The sequence below is a fragment of the Hylobates moloch genome, unplaced genomic scaffold (assembly GCF_009828535.3).
Source record: "Hylobates moloch isolate HMO894 unplaced genomic scaffold, HMol_V3 SCAFFOLD_16, whole genome shotgun sequence".
Taxonomy (NCBI): Eukaryota; Metazoa; Chordata; class Mammalia; order Primates; family Hylobatidae; genus Hylobates; species Hylobates moloch.
This window is the reverse complement of record NW_026652291.1, coordinates 12783200-12805389: the sequence shown is the minus strand read 5'-3', so window position 1 is coordinate 12805389 and position 22190 is coordinate 12783200. Positions and strand designations below refer to the sequence as shown.

General features: G+C 48.2%; 1 protein-coding gene across 1 annotated transcript in view; it reads right to left on the bottom strand.

Moving 5' to 3' along the window:
* Window positions 1–1345: 1345 nt before the first annotated feature.
* Window positions 1346–22190, bottom strand: part of LGMN (legumain) — a 46366-nt gene continuing 25521 nt past the window's right edge. The window contains exons 3-15 of the mRNA XM_032134714.2: window positions 16740–16837; window positions 15377–15458; window positions 13869–13954; window positions 12140–12215; window positions 11584–11646; window positions 10566–10632; window positions 9605–9723; window positions 9427–9516; window positions 7419–7619; window positions 4307–4477; window positions 2540–2607; window positions 2190–2261; window positions 1346–1730 (exon numbers count right to left, since the gene is read on the bottom strand). Of these exons, the coding sequence (XP_031990605.1) occupies window positions 2219–2261; window positions 2540–2607; window positions 4307–4477; window positions 7419–7619; window positions 9427–9516; window positions 9605–9723; window positions 10566–10632; window positions 11584–11646; window positions 12140–12215; window positions 13869–13954; window positions 15377–15458; window positions 16740–16837 (1164 nt within the window). The 3' untranslated portion in view covers window positions 1346–1730; window positions 2190–2218. The remainder of the gene's footprint in view (window positions 1731–2189; window positions 2262–2539; window positions 2608–4306; window positions 4478–7418; window positions 7620–9426; window positions 9517–9604; window positions 9724–10565; window positions 10633–11583; window positions 11647–12139; window positions 12216–13868; window positions 13955–15376; window positions 15459–16739; window positions 16838–22190) is intronic.

The window sequence follows — 22190 nt, the reverse complement described above, 5'->3', positions numbered from 1 at the left end:
TGTAGTCCTTGCACTTGAACAAGGCACCCTTGTTTTACTTAACGATGGCCCCAAAGCTTAAGAGTAGTGATGATTAATATGCCATTCAGATATGCCAAAGAGAAGCCATGAAGTGCTTCCCTAAAGTGAAAAGGTGAATGTTCTTGAGTTAGAAAAAAAAAATCGTATGCTGAGATTGCTAAGATCTATGGTAAGAACAAATCTCCCATCTGTGAAATTGTGAAGGAAAAAGAAATTCGTGCACGTTATATATAGGGTTCCACGGTTTTGGGCGTTCACTGGGGGTCTGAGAAGGTATCCCCCGTGGGGTAAGGGGAGACTACTGTAGCCAGGGTTACTTTTACACGTTTTTGATGAATCCATCGTGAATACCTCCCTGTCTGCAGCACTGGACCAAGGGGAACACAGAGAAGTCAGGCAGCCCTTCTGGAGGAGCCCATGGCCTCCAGTGAGATGTTCCTTTCCTGCCACAGTGCCTGGGGTAGGGCAGACCTGACACGGCTATTAGAGACGTGACGACGGTGCAGCTGGACAGGGGACAGTACTTCTGCAGTGGATTCTTAGAACTTTGTTGCCTTGGCAGCCACTTTGAACATAGTTAGATGGACTTTCTCATGCCACAAGCAGGGCTCAGCCACCCTTGACAGTTTCCAGTTCTCCACCTCCTCCCAGTTCCTCCGTGTGGTTGATCCAAGTATCTCTGCCACATACAACTTCCTCCTGGTGGCCACCTCTCTATGGGCCAGCCACATACAGCCTGCAGGACTGGCCCCAACCCTCACACCCTGCGTGGGCTGTGGAGATAGCCATAGTGACCTCTCAGCTACAGTGCAACCTCCTGGAACTCATGCCGGCCAGCTCTAAACCCCCAATTAGAGCTCCCCTCAGGAAACTTGTTTGAATAACACCCTGGACCCCAAAAGGTGGTGGTCCATGGGTCCCTCTTTCTCTCCATGCACTCCCTGACCTGTGTGTATGTGTGTAGCCTCCAGATGTGCTGCGTACACCCCAGATCCTGTAAGTAATAAAATCTTTATATTTTGTGTCTCCCCTCATCATGGAAGGGGTCCTCTTTAAAGAAAGATTCTAAATGAAAACAACTTTTTTTTTGAGATGGAGTCTCACTCTGTCGCCCAGGCTGGAGTGCAGTGGTGTGATCTTGGCTCACTGCAACCTCCGCCTCCTGGACTCAAGCGATTCTCCTGCCTCAGCCTCCCAAGTAGATGGGACTACAGGCATGCGTCACCACGCCCAGCTAATTTTTGTACGTTTAGTAGAGACGGGGTTTCACCACGTTGCCCAGGCTGGTCTCGAACTCCTGACCTCAGGTGATCCACCTCGGCCTCCCAAAGTGCTGGGATTACAGGCGTGAGCCACTGCACCCAGCCAAAAACAACTTTTGATGAGTGGGGAGGAGAAGGTGAGGAAGGCTGGGGGAAAGAAGGGTACTTTAAACTGCACCTGGAGGGTGTGTGGAGGAGATGGGAAAGGCATTCCAGGGCAGGAGGAACAGCAAGTAGCAAAGGCACAGGAGGCTGCAGAGCCCAAGGAGTGCAGAGGAGCAGAAAACAGCAGAGCAGCGGGAGGGGAGACTCGGGGCGATGAGGCTGGAAAAGACGATGAGGGAGGAGGTCCCCGCTAGGAGGTGCAGGAGCATCAACCACAAAGTCAGGGTCGGACGTGAATATTTGGGTTCTGTTATAAATCTTTACTTTTTAGGACTTGAACACCTGCAGAATTAAATACAAAAGCAATCAAAAATCATAATATTTTCTAAAAATAGTTTTCCATTTGGGGCTTACGGCCCTCTTCAATAAAATCATTCTGAAGATTTAAAGAGGTTTCGGCTTCAAATTTCTCAGAATAAAGACTCCTTTTGAGAGGGGCTACAGAAGCCTCCATGAGCTTCTTGCTCCTCAAAACTAACGGGCAAAACAAAACAAAACGAAACAACAAACCTCCTAGAAAGCAAATATGACCCTTCTCAATACACAGCTTTCCCCACCCCAATTTGTAGTTTTTCCGAAAAGACTGACTGGGGAAGTAGGTAACAGCGAGCAAGTCATCTGGTGAAGAAGGTCCTGGAGCGAGCCCTGGAGCGGGGGCTCCCCAGGAGGGCCCGGAGCAGCGGGGACCTCTCACTGCACCTCTCCAGTCTCTGATCAGCACACAATCGGTGGGGCACTTACACTTGGAAAAGCTTCCAGGAGGCAGCTCTTCAGTAGTGACCAAGGCACACGTGGTCCATGGACAATTTTATCCTGCGAGAGACAGGAAGGAGAACTTGGTGAACCGCGTCAACTCTGAAGAAAGGCAGACAAACGCAAACCCACATGCAGCAGGCAGGCAGTTGGGACAGGCCCGCCCAGCAGCTGTCACTGAGAACACGGCTTCTGGACCCCGCTGACAAATGGCTCTAGAGGAAAGCTGGAGGGAGCTCCTGGCAGAAGTGAAACTGCCCACTTGCAGAAGAGGATGGCAGCCCCTTCTGCTTTCAGAATGACATCGACCTTTCAAGCGTCGCCGCTGTGTTAGTTACCTGTGAAGTGGATACGGCTTCTCACAAAGGTTGACCAGCACGTACAATTGTCTCAGCGCATACTCATACTGGGAGAAAACAAACGAGACGGAATGAAACATCCTCATCTCACCACACAATCCACTCCACTTTTGCAATTACAGAGGGGAAGCACCTTGGCCAGTGGCTCTTGCCCTATTTTGGTTCATGGATCCTTTAGATAATCTGGTGATATTTATGGATGATCCCCCAGGAAAGAGGCACACATGCCAGGGTTTGCATGCAAGTGGGGGGTGCTGGCGGGGCTCTGCACTCTCAAATCTGAGGGCAGGACTCCTGACGGGGAACTCCCGATGGCTCTGCTCCCTGCCATGGCCTGGGATCTCCCCGGGAAGTCTGCCTTTTGATTCTGGGAAACTTATTCTGGGAGGGACACACCAGCGAGGGAGATGGATGGCGCGTGAAAGCCACGCTGGATCACACCAGGGAAGGGTGAAGCAGCGGGGATGTTTATCTTGAAACAAACTTCAGGGGAACCCGAGAACTCTCTGAGAACAAAGGAAGAGGTTCACTGTGCATGACTCCAAAGGTCAAAAGACCAAGACTGGGCCGGGCGCGGTGGCTCATGCTTGTAATCCCAGCACTTTGGGAGGCCGAGGCAGGTGGATCACCTGAGGCCAGAAGTTCAAGACCAGCCTGGACAACATGGTGAAATCCTGTCTCTATTAAAAATACAAAAATCAGCCAGGCGTGGTGGTGGGTGCCTGTAATCCCTGCTACTCAGGAGGCTGAGGCAGGAGAATCGCTTGAACCCAGGAGGCAGAGGTTGCAGTGAGCTGAGATCACACCACTGCACTCTAGCCTGGGCAACAAGAGCAAAAGGCAGCCACGGACAACAGGGAACCGAGCAGGATGTGGCTATGTTCCAATAAAACTTTTTTTTTGGAGACAGAGTTTCACCCTGTCGCCCAGGCTGGAGTATAGTGGCACAATCTCGGCTCATTGCAACTTCCATCTCCCTGGTTCAAGCGATTCTCCTGCCTCAGCCTCCCGAGTAGTTGGGATTATGGGTGTGCACCACCACATCTGGCTAATTTTTGTATATTTAGTAGAGACGAGGTCTTACCATGTTGGCCAGGCTGGTCTGGAACTCCTGACTTCAGGTGATCCACCCACCTTGGCCTCCCAACGTGCTGGGATTGCAGACATGAGCCACCACGCCTGGCCCCAATAAAACTTTTTATTTACAAAAACAGGTTATGGGGGAGAAACAGGCCTGTAGGCCAGTTTGCCAACCTTTCTCTAGAAGGATCGAAGCACCACATGCTACTGACCAGGAGGCTTTTCAGGTGCCTTCCAATTCTACATCTGCAGAAACTCAGTACTTCTCCTCCATGGGCCACACCTGACTTCAACTGTCTTGGGAAGAGGTCAGAACAGACCCAGAAGGGAGAAGATGTGTGTGGCTGGTGTGAGGGGTAGATGTGAGGGTGGGGTTTGGCAGGGACAGCAGAAGTGTGAAGAGAAGTAACTGTTCTTCAAACTAGAAGTGAGAGCTGTCATCTATGGCTCTGGTAAACTATCCTACCCACTGGCACGAGAGGGGTGTTCTGGGGCCAAGATTTAAAATCAGTGAATTTGGACAACCTTCTTCCTCTCTGAAATGAGCCCACTGTTTCTCAGCCTGGATGGAACCTTCTATAAGGTCATACAACCAATGTGACTGCCGGGGGACAATATGAATTCAGCTTCTGGATTCTGGACGTGGGGAGAGCCCCGCCAGCTCACCGTGGGGTTGTGCCAGTTGAAGCAGTGGGTCCGAAAGTGCAGCAGGGCCTCTGGGTAGCAGCTGTGCCCCGTGAGCGGGGCTCTCTCGGACAGGAGCTGCTCCACCTCAGCCTCGGACGCTGCCAGCAAGGAGACGATCTTGCGCACTGACTTCTCAATGAGGTGCCTGGCCTGGGGAGAAACGCGGCCTGTCAGAATGCGCCTCCCTGAATGCGGTCTCTCAAGGGACCCGGGAACGGTGAGAAGTGCATTCAAAGGCTTCTCACCACACAGCCCTCAGCCTCCCGCAGGTTAAAGGAAATAACAATCCACGTGCTCTGAGAAAGGCGAGAGATATCTGTGCCCACTTCCGCGACGGTCAGAAAGACCTGCCTCTTGGGGATCTTCCAGCATGATGCAAACATTTGTATCAAAAAACAACCTTTGCTGTGGAGAAAGGAGGTGGCAGAACCTGTGCCCCAAAGCAGACGACTGTGCCGTGAGGGTGCTGTGTTCACGGGCACCTCTGCCCATTCAGGAAACTATCGAATGGTTACACAGTGGGGCACAGAGGGACTTTAATATTCTTTCCAGATGATGAAAAACAGCATCATAAAGAAGAAAATGCTTCTACATTACCCTCACTCTGGCCAGGCACAGTGGCTCACGCCTGTACTCCCAGCACTTTTAGGAGGCCGAGGCAGGAGGATCACTTGAGGCCAGCAGTTCCAGACCAGCCTGGGCAACACAGGGAGACCCTGCCTCTATTAAAATAAAAATTTAAAAACTGGGAAAAAAAAAAAAAACCTTCGCTCTACAAGCAAGCTCTGTCCTACCTGCTCTCCAGCCAGGGTTTGCTTGCTTCATATCTAAATTCCACAAAGACCCTCCACCCACTGTGTGTTAGACCAGCAGTTCTCCAGGCATGGTCCAGAACCACAGACTCCCCAAGAGTTCTCAGGCTCCGGAAGGTCGTCCCTTCCTCAACTCTGTATCCTTACAAGGCTGGATTTTCTTCTTACACTTCGGCTGAAAGAACAGCGCCCGACAGCAAAAGCAGAAGCCAGTTGAAGGATCCAGCTGTCGTCTAGCAATGCCAGACACAAAAGAGATTCGCCCACATGTAAAGCAATGCCACTCTTCTCACCAAATGCTTTTTGTTTTGGAAAATGGTTATTTTTCATAGAAAATATATTAGTGAAAAATGTTATTACAAATATTGTTATTTGTAAACGAGTTAAATATTTTTAAATCTTAGTTTTAATTTTTTCATAATCTTTTACTTTACATAAAAGTATAATTATGCAATAAACAGTCTTGGAAATAGTTTTCAAATTTGCAGCAGATACCAAAGAAATCCTGTATGAGTTACACAGCTGTTTAAGCAAACACAGGAAAACTCTGAGCCGGGTGCGGCGCCTCACACCTGTAATCCCAGAACTTTGGGAGTCTGACGCAGGTGGATCACCTGAGGACAGGAGTTGGAGACCAGCCTGGCCAACATGGTGAAACCCTGTCTCTACTAAAAATACAAAAGTTAGCTGGGCGTGGTGGTGGGTGCCTGTAATCCCAGCTACTCGGGAAGCTGAGGCAGGAGAATCGCTTGAACCCGGGAGGCAGAGGTTGCAGCGGGCACCAAAAAACCTCTGGTTCACTTTCTGTGAACTATCAAAAATGTCCTTTCATCTCATCTTAATTTAATGCAATAAATATCGATAGACATAACCCACCATGAACAAAAGCTCTTTGGGATCAATAATTTAAAGAGTATAAAAAGGTTTGGCCGGGTACAGTGGCCCACTCCTGTAATCCCAGCACTTTCAGGGCCCAGGTGGGAAGATCACTTGAGCTCAGGAGTTTGAGACCAGCCTGGGCAACAGAGTGAGACCCCAGCTCTACAAAAAAATTAATAAATAAAGAGGCCCAAGACTAAAAAGTCTGAGGACTACTGTGCTATACTGCATTTGACACCAACTAAAAATATGTCCTGGTTAATATGGTTGTCACACACAGGGTATCAATTCTGGGGATAACTAGATATATGCATTTAAAACAAACCACATTGATTAAAAAAAAGAATCTTGCCTAGACGGGTGGATCACCTGAGGGCAGGAGTTCGAGACCAGCCTGACCAACATGGTGAAACTCCATCTCTACTAAAAATACAAAAATTAACTGGGGCGTGGTGCCACATGCCTGTAATCCCAGCTACTTGGGAGGCTGAGGCAGGAGAATCGCTTAAACCCAGGAAGCGGAGGTTGCAGTGAGCCGAGATCACACCACTGCACTCCAGCCTGGCGACAGAGCAAGACTCTGTCTCAAAAAAAAAAAAAAAAAAAAAAAAATCTTGCCTAGAAAACTCAGGCCATTTCAGCACATCCATCACTGTGCTATGCTGACAATGGGGATAAGGGTTAACAGAGTTGGCTTTGTGGGAAGGGACAGGCAGCCCTCTGCCCAGCATTCCAGTGAGCACACAGCTGTAATTTACATAGCAATTCTGCCAGCTCCAAATACACTGATGAGCTACTGAGAACAGACTCAGTGATTGGTAAGAATGGCGTAAGCATTTTAGAAAGAATTTCAGGCATGACTATGTTTTTCTGAGAACAGCAGAAATTTTTGTGGATTGAATTTTTTTTTTAAGAGAAGGGGTTTTGCTAGGTTGCCCAAGCTGACCTCAAAGTCCCAGACTCAAGGAATCCTCCTGCCTCAGCCCCCTAAGTAGCTGCGACTAGAGGCGCACGCCACTGTACCTGTCTTTGGAGTTTTAAAATGAATATGATTAGCTAATAACTTAACAAGCAACAAAATAAAAATATCCCCCAAGCAACAAGGTATAAAAGAGGGAAATACCCATGTACATGGCTTCTTGGCACGATACAGGGGAGACAGGCCCCCATTCCACTGCTCCCTACTACGGAAGAGGTCAAGGTTAGTTCACTCATGAAGATGGGAGGCAACCACAGCTCCGCCCACCCACTTCCATTACATGGAGGACAAAGGCTGGCTTCTGTCCCCACACACTCCTGCGTGGCAGGGAGAATGGTCAGGAGGCAGGGCCGTGCTCATGCATGCTGCCCACCTGGGCTGGGGACAGCACCTGGGCACAGCTCCTTTCGCCACTACTCACATCCAGATGCCGCTGGATCTCCTCCGTGAGCTGCCTGGACTCCTCCAGATCATTGGTGTTCATCAGTTTCCTCTTCATGATCGTGAGGGGCACATCAGGGCTGGGGGTGAGGTCAAGGTGTGTGACTGGAGGCAGGGAGAGAGGAGAACTGGCTTTGTGTTTCATACCCTGAAACTGCATCACTTTCATGGTGGAGATTGTCTGGGGAGACAGACAGCAAGAGACGGCGAGAGAGAAAGCGAGAGTGAGAGAAAGCCAGAGAGAGAGGGAGAGAGAGAGCTAGTTTGAGTGGGAAAAGCAGATGTGCCCAACATACCCCAAGTCCAGCCTCTCCATCAGAGGCTCACATTTACTCCTCATGCTTTCAGGACCACAGGGCCACAATCACAGTCTGAAAAGGCATGGTCACCCCAGCAGTACACAGGCAATGCACGTGAGCCCCTGAAATCTACCAGTGAGTGACTCAAAATGCCTGGCATCCTTTGCAGCAGAACTGCTATTCTTTCACCAGACAGCTCTGGTCCAAGCTCTGCCTGACTGTGGATCAGCAGTGCCTTTCATATGTAAAAGAATAGCAGTGCTGCTGCAGAGGATTCCAGGCAAAGAATGTCACCTGCAAAGGATGCCGCCTATCCAGGCGGGTGACCTGTATGTGCTCACCCACCTGCCTCAGGGACTCACCGGCAAGTCCCTAAGGACCAGTAGTGGGAAGGTACAAAGCATCTGCCCAGGTTAGAGCTGAAGTCTGGGTCCATTGGGAAGGGCAGAGCTAAGGCCACAGAGAGGCCAGGCTGATGCTTGGCATCAAGAGCTAGCAAACGGGCACAGCGGCCAGGCTCGATTTGGCTGCAGCGGTCACTACAGACTGGCTCCCAATCAGAAGGGGAAATGCTGCAAGCATTCTGTTCCTAAAGCAAGCAACAATCATCTAAAAACAGTTCTAAGATCAACAATACCACACACACAAATCTATATAAAAACAGACAGTTTGGAGAAGATCCACCACAACTCCTCAACCAAGATCAGAAATGGCCAATGATGAGGATACCGTGAAGAGAACGGAAAGCCCAAGGCAGGGCCCCCACACGGCCAGGGCTATGCCACCACTGACCCTGCCTTCTCCGAGTCACCCTTCCCTGGCCGTCCCTCTGCTCCAACTCTCTCCTACGCCTGCTCAAAAGCCTGACCAGGTCATGGTGCCCTGGGTGCAGCTCTCATGTCCCCCAGCCCACGCCCTGCAGAAAGGCTAACCATGGCTGGATTTACTGACTCCAGGTTCTTCTAGAAGGCCAATGCCTGCGCCCAAGGAACAGATCTCAGCTGGCGAGCTCTCCACTGGGGGTGGGCGCTTGGGGAATGGTGTTTGGGCATATGAACAACTGGGAGGCCCTGCACATTTGTTACGATGTTTGCACATCCCAAACGCTAGCCCCAGCACCTTCACTTAGGGCCCAAGCTTTTAGCAGCCACCTGCTGCAACACCATTTAACCACACAGGTCCCTTCTGGACATACTTGGAGGAGGATAAAATGTCTCCAATTTATAGCCAAAGGGTAAAGGTAACAACCTGCAGCTTGCAAAGGGGCAGGATCCCAGAAAATCCAAGGTGCAGAGTGGCTGTGGGACAATCTACAAACTGTAAAGCAGCAGCTTTCGAGTCAGTAATCCCTTGCTGCACACTGGGCCTGTGTTTAGCATAAGTAACACACAGCCCTCTTTCATGCTCCTAGCTACCTTGTACACTTGGGTTTCGACCAATGAGAAAACAAATTCACAGAAGTGAAATCACTTGCCCAAAGCCTCACAACTCTGCAAGTTTGAACCTAGGAAGGTCTGATTCCAAAGCCCACAGGTCCCCAGGACGGAGTGGCTATGAGAGGCAGAGGGATCCCTGCCTCAAGCAGTCCTCACTCAGATCCCGTGTCCCTTTAGCAAGAGATCAATATTCCAGGCAAGTCCACCTAGGACACAAGGAACAGAGGGCCAGCACGTGAGGCTCCGGACTCACTTTGTTTCCATACTGCATGACGTGGCTGGTGTTGGTGTGCGATTTTACCAGGTGGTACTGCTTGTGCAGGGTCTCTTTAGTCAGATCTTCCTGCAAAAAGTGAGACCATTAAAGACCTTTGACAATCCGAGTCTGACGGTTAAACCCCAGCTGAACAGCCAGCCCCCAAAGGGCTCACCACGTCCGAATCTTCCATCCAGTTGACGCTGTACCAGTCCCCCAGGTACGTGGACCTCTTCTCATCATAGTAACAGGCGTAGGATGACTCTCTGGGGTTGGCAGCAGTAGTTGCATAAACTACGAGGAATTAAAGATGATCTTTTAGTCGCATTTTATTCCTGCCTTGGATTATGCTTGAAGCTTGAGTCCTTCTTTCTCCCCCAGTGAAATCAAAGCATGCTACTTATGATCCACACAAGAGGACCAGGACGTGTAACTGTACCCAGGCTTGTGTATTTGATTACAATAACTCATCTAAAATTAAATGCGGAAGAAAGAGGAGCCAGCTGATGGATGTTTTTTGCAGCAACTGGCAAATTGGCATGCTTAGGACATCATGCTATTCTGGAAGAATGCTGACATTTCCACAGCACAGGAAACTTGAAGAATATGGGCTCACTTTGGTTTCCAGAGAGATCTGACATTTATTGAAGAAACACCTAGATTAACTGAACCTATACAAAAGCTACCACTTACTATCTCTCTACCATGGGCTTAGAATTGTGCTGGACAAATGCTAGTGTTTAAAATATAAGTCTCCCAACAGACACGCGCTATCTTTATCCCCATTTTACAGATGGGGATAACTGAGGGTCAAAGAGGGTCAGTCACCTGCTTGAGGTCAGAGCGCAACCAATACATTGCAATATGGAGGCTGATCCAAAGCCCATGTAGTTTTAGCTTCAGTAGTTTTACGAGAACCTGGAAGAACACTGTGAGGCTCACAGATTCTTTATTCCCTGACTACCAATGCTTCAGGAGCAGAGGAAGCCCAGAGCTACCTGCAAGTATCTCCCCATTTCTATGGCCCAGGCTGCCCTCAGCAGCCCCTGCTTATGGAGAATGCTCAGTTCCATGCCAGCGGTATCTGAGCAACCTGCTTGCCAGGCCAGGTCGAGGCCGGCGCCCCAACCACCTACCATTGATGTTATCCGGCAGGTGGTTCATCATGGACCCAGACTCACAGGCTTCAATGTAGAACACCATCTGTGAGGCAGATGGGACAGGTGAGCTCACCCCAGCCAGGTACAGGCCTCCAGCCATGCTACTGGGGCTCCGCCCACTGTCTCTACCCATTCCTAACAAGTGCTCTAGGCTTGCTTCTGGGAGACATTACTGCTATAAAGAGGCTGCTGCCAGAAGCTATGGAAGCTACTGCCACACAAATTTATTCCTTGCTAATGGAATAAAATCACCTATTAGCTGAAATAATGCAGAGAAAACAGAGCCATGTGATGCTAAGGAAAACAGTTCCACCATCCAATGCAGGGAGGAGTTTCAAAGACTAAACAGTGCAGCAGGCCATCTTTCTGCGTTACTGTCACGTATCACCCAACCCATGCAGGTTCTTTTTTTTTTTTTTTTTTTTTTTTTTTTTAGAGACACGGTCTCACTATGTTGCCCAGGCTGGTCTTAAACTCCTGGCCTCAAGTGAACTTCCCACCTCAGCCTCCTAAAGTGCTGGGACTACAGGAGTGAGCCACCACACCCAGCCAAAAACTCTGGCCCTACGCAGTTTCCATAAAGGGTGCTAAAGGGGTGAGAAAGGCTCAAAGTGAGAATAAGATAGTGGTATTTTCCTCCCCAGCTGCCCAAAATTGAGGACAGTCCTAGGAATAGGAGTCTGCAAAGTGTGGGCCAAACACCAGCAGCAGCAGGATCACACGGAAACACAATGCAAATTCTCAGGCCCCCTCCCCAGACTTACTGGGTCAAACTCTGGGGGCGAGGCCCACACTGTTTCAACAAGCTCTCCGTGATTCCAATCTAATAGCTAAAGCCGAAAGCCTCATCCTGGGAAACCAGGGATTGGAAGGATCCCCTTTCTAGAAAACACAGCACCCACAGTTGGAAGATGGTCATGGGACTGTGGGCTCTGCACCCATGGCTTTCCTCACACCCCCGGCCCCCGCAAGGCTGCCCCAAGGGCTGAATTACCTTTTGGTACATTTTGTGTTTGTACATGTAATGGATGGTCTCATTCAGGTCCTTTACATGAAGCTGAAAGGTGAGAATATTGATTCAGACCAACACATCAAGAGAAACTATTGGCTGGATAAGCCACTAGTAAAGTTCTGATGATGCTTCATAAACTCTTTTCTACCAATCCCTAGAAGTAATCATGGTGAAGAACATAATCCCAGAATGTCGTCACATGTTTTATGCACACACTTAAAAAAGGGCAAGAGGATGTACCTCTTCACCCATTACTTTGTCCGGAGCTTTTGGTCTATTCTGAGATCTAGTGTGATACACCCATGTCCTGAGACAGCTACTGATGCTGCGATATGAACAGAAATGCAGGGAAAACTGTCTGGAAGAGATGTCCTTGGATAGATTTCAAGCTGCTAAACCTGTCCCCCACTCCCACCCACCACACGTACAAACCAACCCTGGCAGGACACTAGAAAATACATGCTATGGGTTTAATCTCGACACCTAGGCTTGCTTTTCTGTTCTGCTAGTTCGTCCTTAAAATGTTAAGAAAACTCACATCTTCATTGGGAAAAACGAGTATTCCAGTAGATCCATGGTCAGTGAAGTAAACGAACACATGATCCTGGGGGCCGCTGCCAAGAAAGAATCAGGGGTCAATCATTTCCTTTTTCTGTTTTTACTTCTATTTCTCTGAAAAGCTGCCCTAATCAAAAAATTAAGAAGTTTGGGGAGTAGAGTTGCCCAACCAGGTTTGAAGATGAACACAAGGGCCCGGTGCCCGGTGTCTGGCCTGTCCCCTCCACTCCCCTTGGTGTGATTCTGAACCACCGTATAGATCCTAGAGCCTCCAAATTCTGAACTATGGCTGGAAAGGAGGAGGGACCTTTCCTGGGCAACCCATCAGACAGACCTGGTGTGAGGTGGACAGTGGGGTCCTTTGGCAATTGGGCCTCATCCCAGACAGCCACACTCTCCAACCAGATCTCCCCAAAATGAGCTCAACACAGGCCTGCAGCCTCCCCCTCCAGGCCTCCTGCGGCCCACACAGTCTGGATGCCCACCTGCCTGCCTCACCAGCGCTCCCACCAGATGGCGCTGCTTCAAAGTGGCAGAGATGTAATAACTTACATGAAGCCAATTTGGTTCACCCTCATAGATATCCATCGCTACACTATTTTTTTTTTTTTTTTTTTGAGATGGAGTCACGCTCTGTCGCCCAGGCTGGAGTGCAATGGCGTGATCTCAGCTCACTGTAACTTCCGCCTCCCGGGTTAAAGCAGTTCTCCTGCCTCAGCCTCCCGAGTAGCTGGGATTATAGGCACACGCCACCATGCCTGGCTAATTGGGGATTTTACCATGTTGGTCAAGGTGGTGTGTGTGTGTGTGTGTGTGTGTTTTTTTGAGACAGATCTCACTTGTCACCAGGCTTGTCTCACTGCAACCTCCACCTCCTGGATTCAAGCAATTCTCCTTCCTCAGCCACCAGAGTAGCTGGGATTACAGGCGCATGCTGCTGCGCCTGGCTAATTTTTGTATTTTTAGTAGAGACGGGGTTTCACCATGTTGGCCAGGCTGGTCTTCAACTCCTGATGTCAAGTGATCCCTGATGTCAAGTGATCTGCCCGCCTTGGCCTCCCAAAGTGCTGGGATTACAGGTGTGAGCCACCGCACCCAGCCTCTGCACTAATTCACACGAGCTTACTTGTGCCCAGGTCTCCCTTCCAGCTTAAAAGAAATATGCTACTAGAATCTCTGGCATCACATAAAAATGCCAGACGAACAATTACTAAACAAGACATCTCTAGCCCACAGCCAGCGGGGGTAAGCACTGGGGTTCGTGTTCCCCAGTATGAAAGTCCAATTCCTCCAATATGTAGGTACTTACGAATGGGCCTCTCCCCGCTGGGCTGATCTGTGATCACAGCACAGGGCTGGTGGCCCTGCAATCTAGGCACAGGGATTCACACCTGCCTCAGGGGCTCCACTGGCAGTGGGACATCCCTGCGCTATGATCCCCAGATAAGGAACGAGGAGTTTAAGTGATAGGAACATTTTATTAATAATGAGGGGCCCTGGATCATAAGGTGAATTCAGTGCAGAAATGGGCCACCAAGAGAAGCCACTGAAACAACAGCCCTAAGCACCTGTCCTAAGTCAGAACAAAACTCTCCACTCTGTAATTTCTCACAGGTAAACTGGCTAGGAGCACAGAACACCTGTTTCAATTCCCTATACTGGGGTCCCAAGCCATTGAGAGAAGTGTAGTATCCGTAAACAGACATTACCTCCTCAGGACTTTCCCGGATCCTTTGCCCCTCACTGCTTCTGCATCGCCTCTCAGCACAGCAAGGAAATTTTGTGGGGTAACATCCTGCAAAGAATTAGGAGCCACAATCAGAGGCAGCTGTCGCTCCAACCCAGAGAGTTGGCTGAGTCTGCAACTGACCCATGCCACCAGCCTGCACATTCCAAGGCTCATGGCTTAAAAGCAAACACTTTTGGCAGGGTGCCGTGGCTCACGCCTGTAATCCTAGCACTTTGGGAGGCTGAAAGCGGGCGGATCACTTGAGGGCAGGAGTTCAAGGCTAGCCTGGCCAACACAGTGAAACCCCATCTCTACTGAAAGTAGAAAAATTAGCCAGGCATCATGGCACCCACCTGTAATCCCAGCTACTATGGAGGCTGGGGCAGGAGAATCACTTGAACCCGGGAAGCGGAGGTTGCAGTGAACTAAGATTGTGCCACTGCACTCCAGCCTGGGTGACAATGCAAGACTCCATCTCAAACAAACAAACAAACACTATACAGAAACAATTTCATTAAATAGGATCACCTTTTTTACCTGTATGATATGTTAAATTTAATTGTATTTGACTTTAAAAGAAAAATAAAATAAAATGAAACAAAGAATCATTAAACATCAGATAAAAGTTTCTTATCAAAAGGATAATTAATTCCTAAAAGATCCGGTATTTAAAACAGACTATGGGCCGGGCGCGGTGGCTCACGCTTGTAATCCCAGCACTTTGGGAGGCCGAGGTGGGCGGATCACGAGGTCAGGAGATCGAGACCACGGTGAAACCCCGTCTCTACTAAAAATACAAAAAAAAATTAGCCGGGCGTGGTGGCGGGCGCCTGTAGTCCCAGCTACTCGGAGAGGCTGAGGCAGGAGAATGGCGTGAACCCGGAAGGCGGAGCTTGCAGTGAGCCGAAATTGCGCCACTGCACTCCAGCCTGGGCGAAAAAAAAAACAGACTATGAAAACCAGGAGAATGAAGGCATTATGGTGATTTTAAAAATGTGTCAATTGAGACAGTCTCAATCAACTAGGAGGAACAGAAAAGTTTTTGGAAGTAATATACTATTATAGCTATAATAAACTATATAACAATAATAAATGAAAAACTATCTCAGCAAAAATCCTGAGATACTTTGCACCAAGCCTGGTACTGAGAAAACTGATTTTTATAAAAGAGCACAGGTAATCTATAATCAGATTAATGGTGATATCTCAAGAAAGGTTATTATGGATGAAACTACATGGTCAGGCCTAAAGTATGAGAAGACTGGGAACTATCAGTAGATTGCAACTTATTCTAAACATTTTCTTTTCCTCTGCTTTTCTTTCAAAACTCTCATAATTTACTCCTCGGGCACAAATCCTAATACGAATGTGAAACACTGACCAGAAGCCAGTCTAGGGAGATTCTGATTCTAGAAACAGACGAAAGAGGGAAAAATCATCACTAAAATGAAAACTAAACCTGCTGGCTCCACCCATGGAAGCACTCACCTCTCCGGTGTAGTCCTTCGGGACTCCCTGATAGACATCTGTGCCATTGGGCCTGTTGATCACAATTCCTGGAGTGGGATTGCTGAAAATTAAAGGACACAATTTAAACGAGATGTGGCATGCCTCCGAAATCTCTCTCTTCAAACACATGTATGTTATGTGAAAAAATAGTAAACGTCTATGTTGGTCAAAGATACAACTTAGGGCCTGCATGGTGGCCAACGTGTGAGTGGTTTGAGCAGCTTGGGGGATCTCAGCAGTCCCACAGCCCAAGAGCTCTTGGCAGAGGCAGTGAGGAGCTGAGCTCGAAAAGCCTCGGGCAGGGACCAAAGCGTAGGTGCTCCCGGCTGCCTGCTGGAATCCAGAGAGCATCATGAGGGCAAGGTCTCACCAAAAGCTCTCTCAGAGTGAAACTACTTTCAGAAAGAGACAGGACAGAGAACAAGACTTTAACACAAGAGCTTAGGCATTAAAGCGTCAGAATGGGTGATGTATGAGCTGAGAATGTGACCACGGTAAGGGTAGCGTCCTTCACCACGGCTGCAGCAGGGTGACCACAGAGCTAGGAGGTTAGAACTCGCTGAGTTTATGCCCATACTTGCTGCCTCTGATCTCTGCAAGAAATCAGACAAGCAGGCATGAGGGAACTATTTGTGAAGTTAAACTCAGCAGTAATAAGTATAGAAAAAAGGTAGTAGGAGGATCTAACCTACAAACAAAAACATTCTACGTGCAGGTCCCCTGTGCTGCAGCCTGCTTGGAGCTTAGGAGCAAGTACCATAGAATCCAACAAGTCCTCGAAGGTGAGGAGGAACTCGGCTTTAAACCCTTTCAAAGCACCCACCAGCACCCACTTCCTGTGTCTTTGCCATTCCCAGGGCACACCAAGTTATGGTCAAAGCTCAACATGAGGGCCAGGCATGGTGGCTCACATCTCTAATCCCAGCATTTTGGGAGGCCAAGGCAGCTGGATCACTTGAGTTCAGGAGTTCAAGACCAGCCTGGCCAACATGGTGAAATCCTGTCTCTACTAAGAATACAAAAATTAGCTGGGCATGGCAGCGCACACCTGCAGTCCCAGCTTCTTGGGAGGCTAAGGTGGGAGGATCGCTTGAACCCAGGAAGTGGAGGTTGCAGTCAGCCAAGATCGCACCACTGCACTCCAGCCTGGGCAACAGAGCAAGACTGTCTCAAATAAATAATAATTTAAAAAAGCTCGACATGAGGTATCCCTGTGGTCTTTTGTCTGGGAATCTGTTATTTATTTTAACATTAGGCCACTAGGATTCCTGTGAGTCTATGTGACCTTTTTTTAAATACCCTGAAGTCCTTCGCCACCAAGTTCCAAGTGTTCCCCACTTACTCTTCAGAGTAAGCAATGTCATCGTACATCATCACAACGATCTGCTCGTCAGGAATTCCATTCCGGTGAATGATCTGGTAGGCATGGCATGCATCTGCCTGGGAGAAATGATTTGGTTAAGTTTTAGATTTTGCCCAGGAGGCCAATTTTGGAGTTCTAAGGAGTGATGTGCTCTGTCTCCTGGAAGACTTACTGTGAATCGGTCAGGCATTTAAATTATTATTTTAAAACACATACATTGATATTTTTTATCTCAATTTAAAAAGATCCCCCATCCATCCAAAGTATTATTCATCAGGAAACTAGTGCACACGTAGCCTACATACACATGGCACATGTGAGCACACGTGCACACACACACCCCACCACCACTACCATCACTGTCACCAACACCACCGTCACCACCACCACCAACACCACCACCACCACCACCATCATGACCACCACCACCAACATCAACACCACCGCCACCAGCACCGCCACCACCACCACCACCATCACCACCAACACCACCACCACCATGACCACCACCACCACCAACACACCACCCCACCACCACCACCATCACCACCACCACCAACACCACCAACCACCACCACCACCACCACCATCACCACCACCACCACCACCAAAACACCACCACCACCAACCCACCAACACCACCACCAACACCAACACCACCATCACCACACCACCACCACCACCACCACCACCCAACCACCACCACACCACCAACACCACCAACACCACCACACCACCACCACCCCACCATCATCAAACCACCACCAACACCACCACCATCACCACCAACACCACCATCACCACCAACACCACCAACACCACCCACCACCACCACACTCCCACCACCACTGCGGCCACCAACACCACCAACACCAACACCACCACCACTGCCACTAACACCACCACCACTGCCACTAACACCACCAGCACCACCAACACCACCAGCACCACCACCACCACTGCCACCTCTGCCGCCACCGCTGCCACCACCACCGCCACCTCCGCTGCCACCACCACAGCCACCTCCACTGCCGCCGCCACCGCCACCACCACTACCACCACTGCCACCACATCTATAGGTAAGAAGGACCTCTGCAAGTCCTAAGTAACTTTTTATTTTTCAGACTATACAACAGTCTCTGGAAAGCATGGATTTTAGTCTCAAAAACAGAATGACTCAGACTGATCAACAGAGCTAGTTCTATCTCCCACAGGATTCTTCTGATCCAAGTATTTTGTCTGCCAAAGTCACTGTCTAGAGAACTGACTGAACACTCAAAAGTTCAACTCAGGAATTGAGAAATTGCTCTTAAGTTTTAAAAATAACAAGAATACAAAGGAAGACAACATTATGCATAAGAGAAAAATGTTCCTAATGCAACTCCCTGTCCACGCAAGGGTGAAGACAGGCTTGTGTCCTTATCTCAGGTGAAACATACTACCACTTCATGCCTTGGAAATCATCTGAAGACAGAAAAGAAAAATGCTGCCTGTCTGCTTACATTTAATCCTGTCGTTCCTAGAACAAAGACATAAGTAAGCATAAGGAGAGGTGTGTGCTCAGCGATTTCCCTCCCCAAGGAAGACAGCCTGAGCAACTGGGTGTACACACAGTGCACTCTAAACAACACTGAGCACAGCAATAAAACTAAAGCTCATCGAACATTCAGACTGGCACTTTGCCTGTGGATGTCCCAACCAAATGGACTTATTTTATGACCAAGATGGGTGCTTGGTATACAGTTTTTGAAGGCTGAATGGGTGAGTCCAGGGCCTGGCACTCAAGAGTGATTAGATGAATGGATGACTGAATAAATAGGAAAACTAATACGTTTTTATTGACTTGCTTCTATTTGTCCAGCACTGTGCTAAGACTTTGTAGGCATTATCTCGTTTAATTCTCATAGCAACCCTTCGTGACAAAGGTAATGATCCCCATTTTATTATGGATAAGGAAAAAGCAGCCTTTGGAGGTGAGGTGACCCGCCCAAGTCACACAGTGCTCAAGTGAAAGATCCCAGGCATTCTGGCCAGGCACAATGGCTCACGCCTGTAATCCCAGCACTTTGGGAGGCTAAGGCGGGCAGATCACCTGAGGTCTGGAGTTTGAGACCAGCCTGACCAACATGGTGAAACCCTGTCTCTACTAAAAATACAGAATTAGCCAGGCGTGGTGGCACATGCCTGTAATCCTAGCTACTCGGGAGGCTGAGGCAGGAGAATCGCCTAAACGTGGGGGGCGGCAGTTGCAGTGAGCCGAGATCGCACCATTGTACTCCAGCCTGGGCAACAAGAGCAAAACTCCGTCGATTGTTAGATGTTCAAACGCTAATTGTGGTAGGCAAAATAACAGCTCCCCAAAGGATGTCCACATCCTAATTCCTGAAGCCTGCAACTACATTACATTACAGAGCAAAGGGTTATTAAGATAGCGGATGGATTTAAGGTTGCCAATCAGCTGGTCTTAAAATAGGGAGGTTTTCCTGGATTATTCCAGTGGCCCAATGTCATTTTTGTTTATTTTTTTGTTTTTGTTTTTTTTTTTGAGACAGGGTCTTGCTGTCTCCCAGGCGGGAGTGCACAGGTGCAATCTCAGCTCACTGCAGCCTCGATTTCCTGGGCTCAAGTGATCCTCCCACCTCAGCCTCCCAGGTAGCTGGGACCACAGGCACACCACACTGCACCTGGCTAATTTCTAAAATGTTCTGTAGAGACAGGGTCTCGCTGGGTTGCTTTGGCTGGTCTCGAACTCCTGGGCTCAAGCGATCCTCCCACCTTGGATAGAGAGTGCTTGGATTACAGATGCAAGCCACAGTGCCTGGCCTTCAGTGGGCCTAATGTAATCACAAAGGCTTTTGTATGTGGAGACAGAGGCAGGAGTCAGTGTCCAAGTGATGCAGTGTAAGAAAGATACAACTGACCCTTGTTGGCATTGCGGATGGAAGAAGGGGCCATGAGCCAACAGCTGCAGGCAGTGTCTAAAAGCTGGAAAAGACGAGAAAGTGGAGCCTCCACTAGAGCCACCAAGGAACACAGCCCAGGCAACACCGTGATTTAACCCAGCCATTTCATATTTCTTACCTCCAGAACTGTAAGATAATAAATTTGTGTTGTTTCAAGCCATAAAGTCTGTGGCAATCTGTTTAAGCAGTGATAGTAAACTAACACAGCTGTGGTGGAAGTATAGGGTAATCGGCACTCCACTCTGGAAAACACCTTGACATTATCAATGAGGTTGAACCACACACCCTCCAACCAAGCAATTCTACTTCTAGCCATATAGCCTAGCAAAACTCTATCTCCCACAGATAACCAGAAAGTGTTCACAGGATCACTTTAACAGCAAAAGCCAAGAAATAACTCCGATCGTGGCCAACAGCTGGAAAAATAAATTGTTATAAGTTCACATAAATGGAATACCTGAAAATGAATGAACTACAACCCACTACTCAGGTGATGGGTACCCAAGAAGCGCAAACCCCACCACTACGCAATGTATCCACGTACCCCCTGAATCTATAAAAACTTTTAAAAATACGCAAACAAGTACAACCCAGGTTTCAAAATAGATGACTCTTGGGATCATGAAAAAAAGAACAAGTCACAGAAAAATACCTTCACTATGATTACATTTATATAAAGGTCAAAACAGGCTAATGTAAACATTATGCTCTTTACAGTTAAATAGACACGCAGCAAAACTATAAAACAAAGGAACGAATGACAAAAAAATCAGGAGCTTGGTCTCTGAAGGGAAGGGAGGGGGAGTCCATCAGACAGGGGACAAAGTACTAGTATAATTTTTTTTTTTTGAGCAAGGTGCAAGGTACACAGGTATTCATTTTATTATTCTTTAAGGTGTACACGTGTTATACAGACATTATTTGTCTGCTATTTAGTTTAAAAAATCAAATCAGGCTGGGTGCAGTGGCTCACACCTGTAATTCTAGCACTTTGGGAGGCCAAGGATCCCAGCACTTTGGGATCACTTGAGGTCAGGAGTTCAAGACCAGCCTGGCCAATATGGTAAAACCCCCATCTCTACTAAAAATACAAAGAAATTAGCCAGGCATGGTGGTGCAGGCCTGTAATCCCAGCTACTCGGGAGGCTGAGGCAGGAGAAATCACTTGAACCCGGGAGGCAGAGGTTGCAGTGAGCCAAGATTACACCACTGCACTCCAGCCTGGGCGACAGAGCAAGACTCAAAACAAAAACAAAAACAAAAACAAAAAAAACTTTGATAAATTGGCTCAGCAAAATTAAAACCTTTAGTGCTTCCAAAGACATTATTAAAAAAATGAAAAGACAAGCAACAGACTACGAGAAAATATTTGCAAAACAGATATCGGATAAAGGGCTTGTACTGAAATATCCAAAGAACTCCTGTATCACTGAGCCAAAAATAGGCAAACGATTTCAATAAACATTTCACTTAAGAAGATATACAAATGGTTAGTCAGCACATGAAAAGATGTTCAACATCACCCATCATTAAGAAATGCAAATTAAAACCACACTGAGCTGCCACTTCACAGACAGACAGACAATAACTGGGGAACCAAGAGCCTCCATACATACACTGCTATGGGAATGTAAAGTGGAGCCGCAATTTTGGAAACGAGCTTTATAGTTTCTCAAAGAGTCAAACATAAATTTATCATGTGACCCAACAATTCTTTTTTTTTTTTTTTTTTTTTGAGACGGAGTCTTGCTCTGTCGCCCAGGCTGGAGTGCAGTGGTGCGATCTCGGCTCACTGCAACCTCCGCCTCCCGGGTGCAAGCGATGCTACTGCCTCAGCCTCCTGAGTAGCTGGGATTACAGGTGTGCACCACCACGCCCGGCTGATTTCTATATTTTTAGTAGAGATGGGGTTTCACCATGTTGGTCAGGATGGTCTCAAACTCCTGACCTCGTGATCCACCTGCTTTGGCCTCCCAAAGTGCTGGGATTATAGGCGTGAGCTACCGTGCCCGGCCTGCAATTCCAACTCTTAAGTACCTACCGAAGAGAAACAAAAAAAATATTCACACAAAGATTTGCACGCAAATGTTCTCAGCGGCATTGTTCATAATAACCAAAAATTGGAAACAACCCAAATGTCCATCAACTAGTAAATGGGCAGGCAAAACGTGGTCTATCCATACAATGGAATGCTATTTGGGAATAAACAGGAGTGAAGCACTGATGCATGCCAAAACGTGAACGAACTTCAAAAACATGACACTAGGGGAAGCCAGACACAAAACACCACACACTGTTTAGCTCCATTGATAGGAAATATTCAGAATAAACAAATCTATAGAGATAGAAAGTAGATGATTAGCAGTTGCCTGGGGCTAGAGGTGGGAACTGCAAATATGCCCAAAGGATTTTTTTTTCTTTTTTTTTGAGTCAGTCTTGCTCTGTTGCCCAGGCTGGAGTGCAGTAA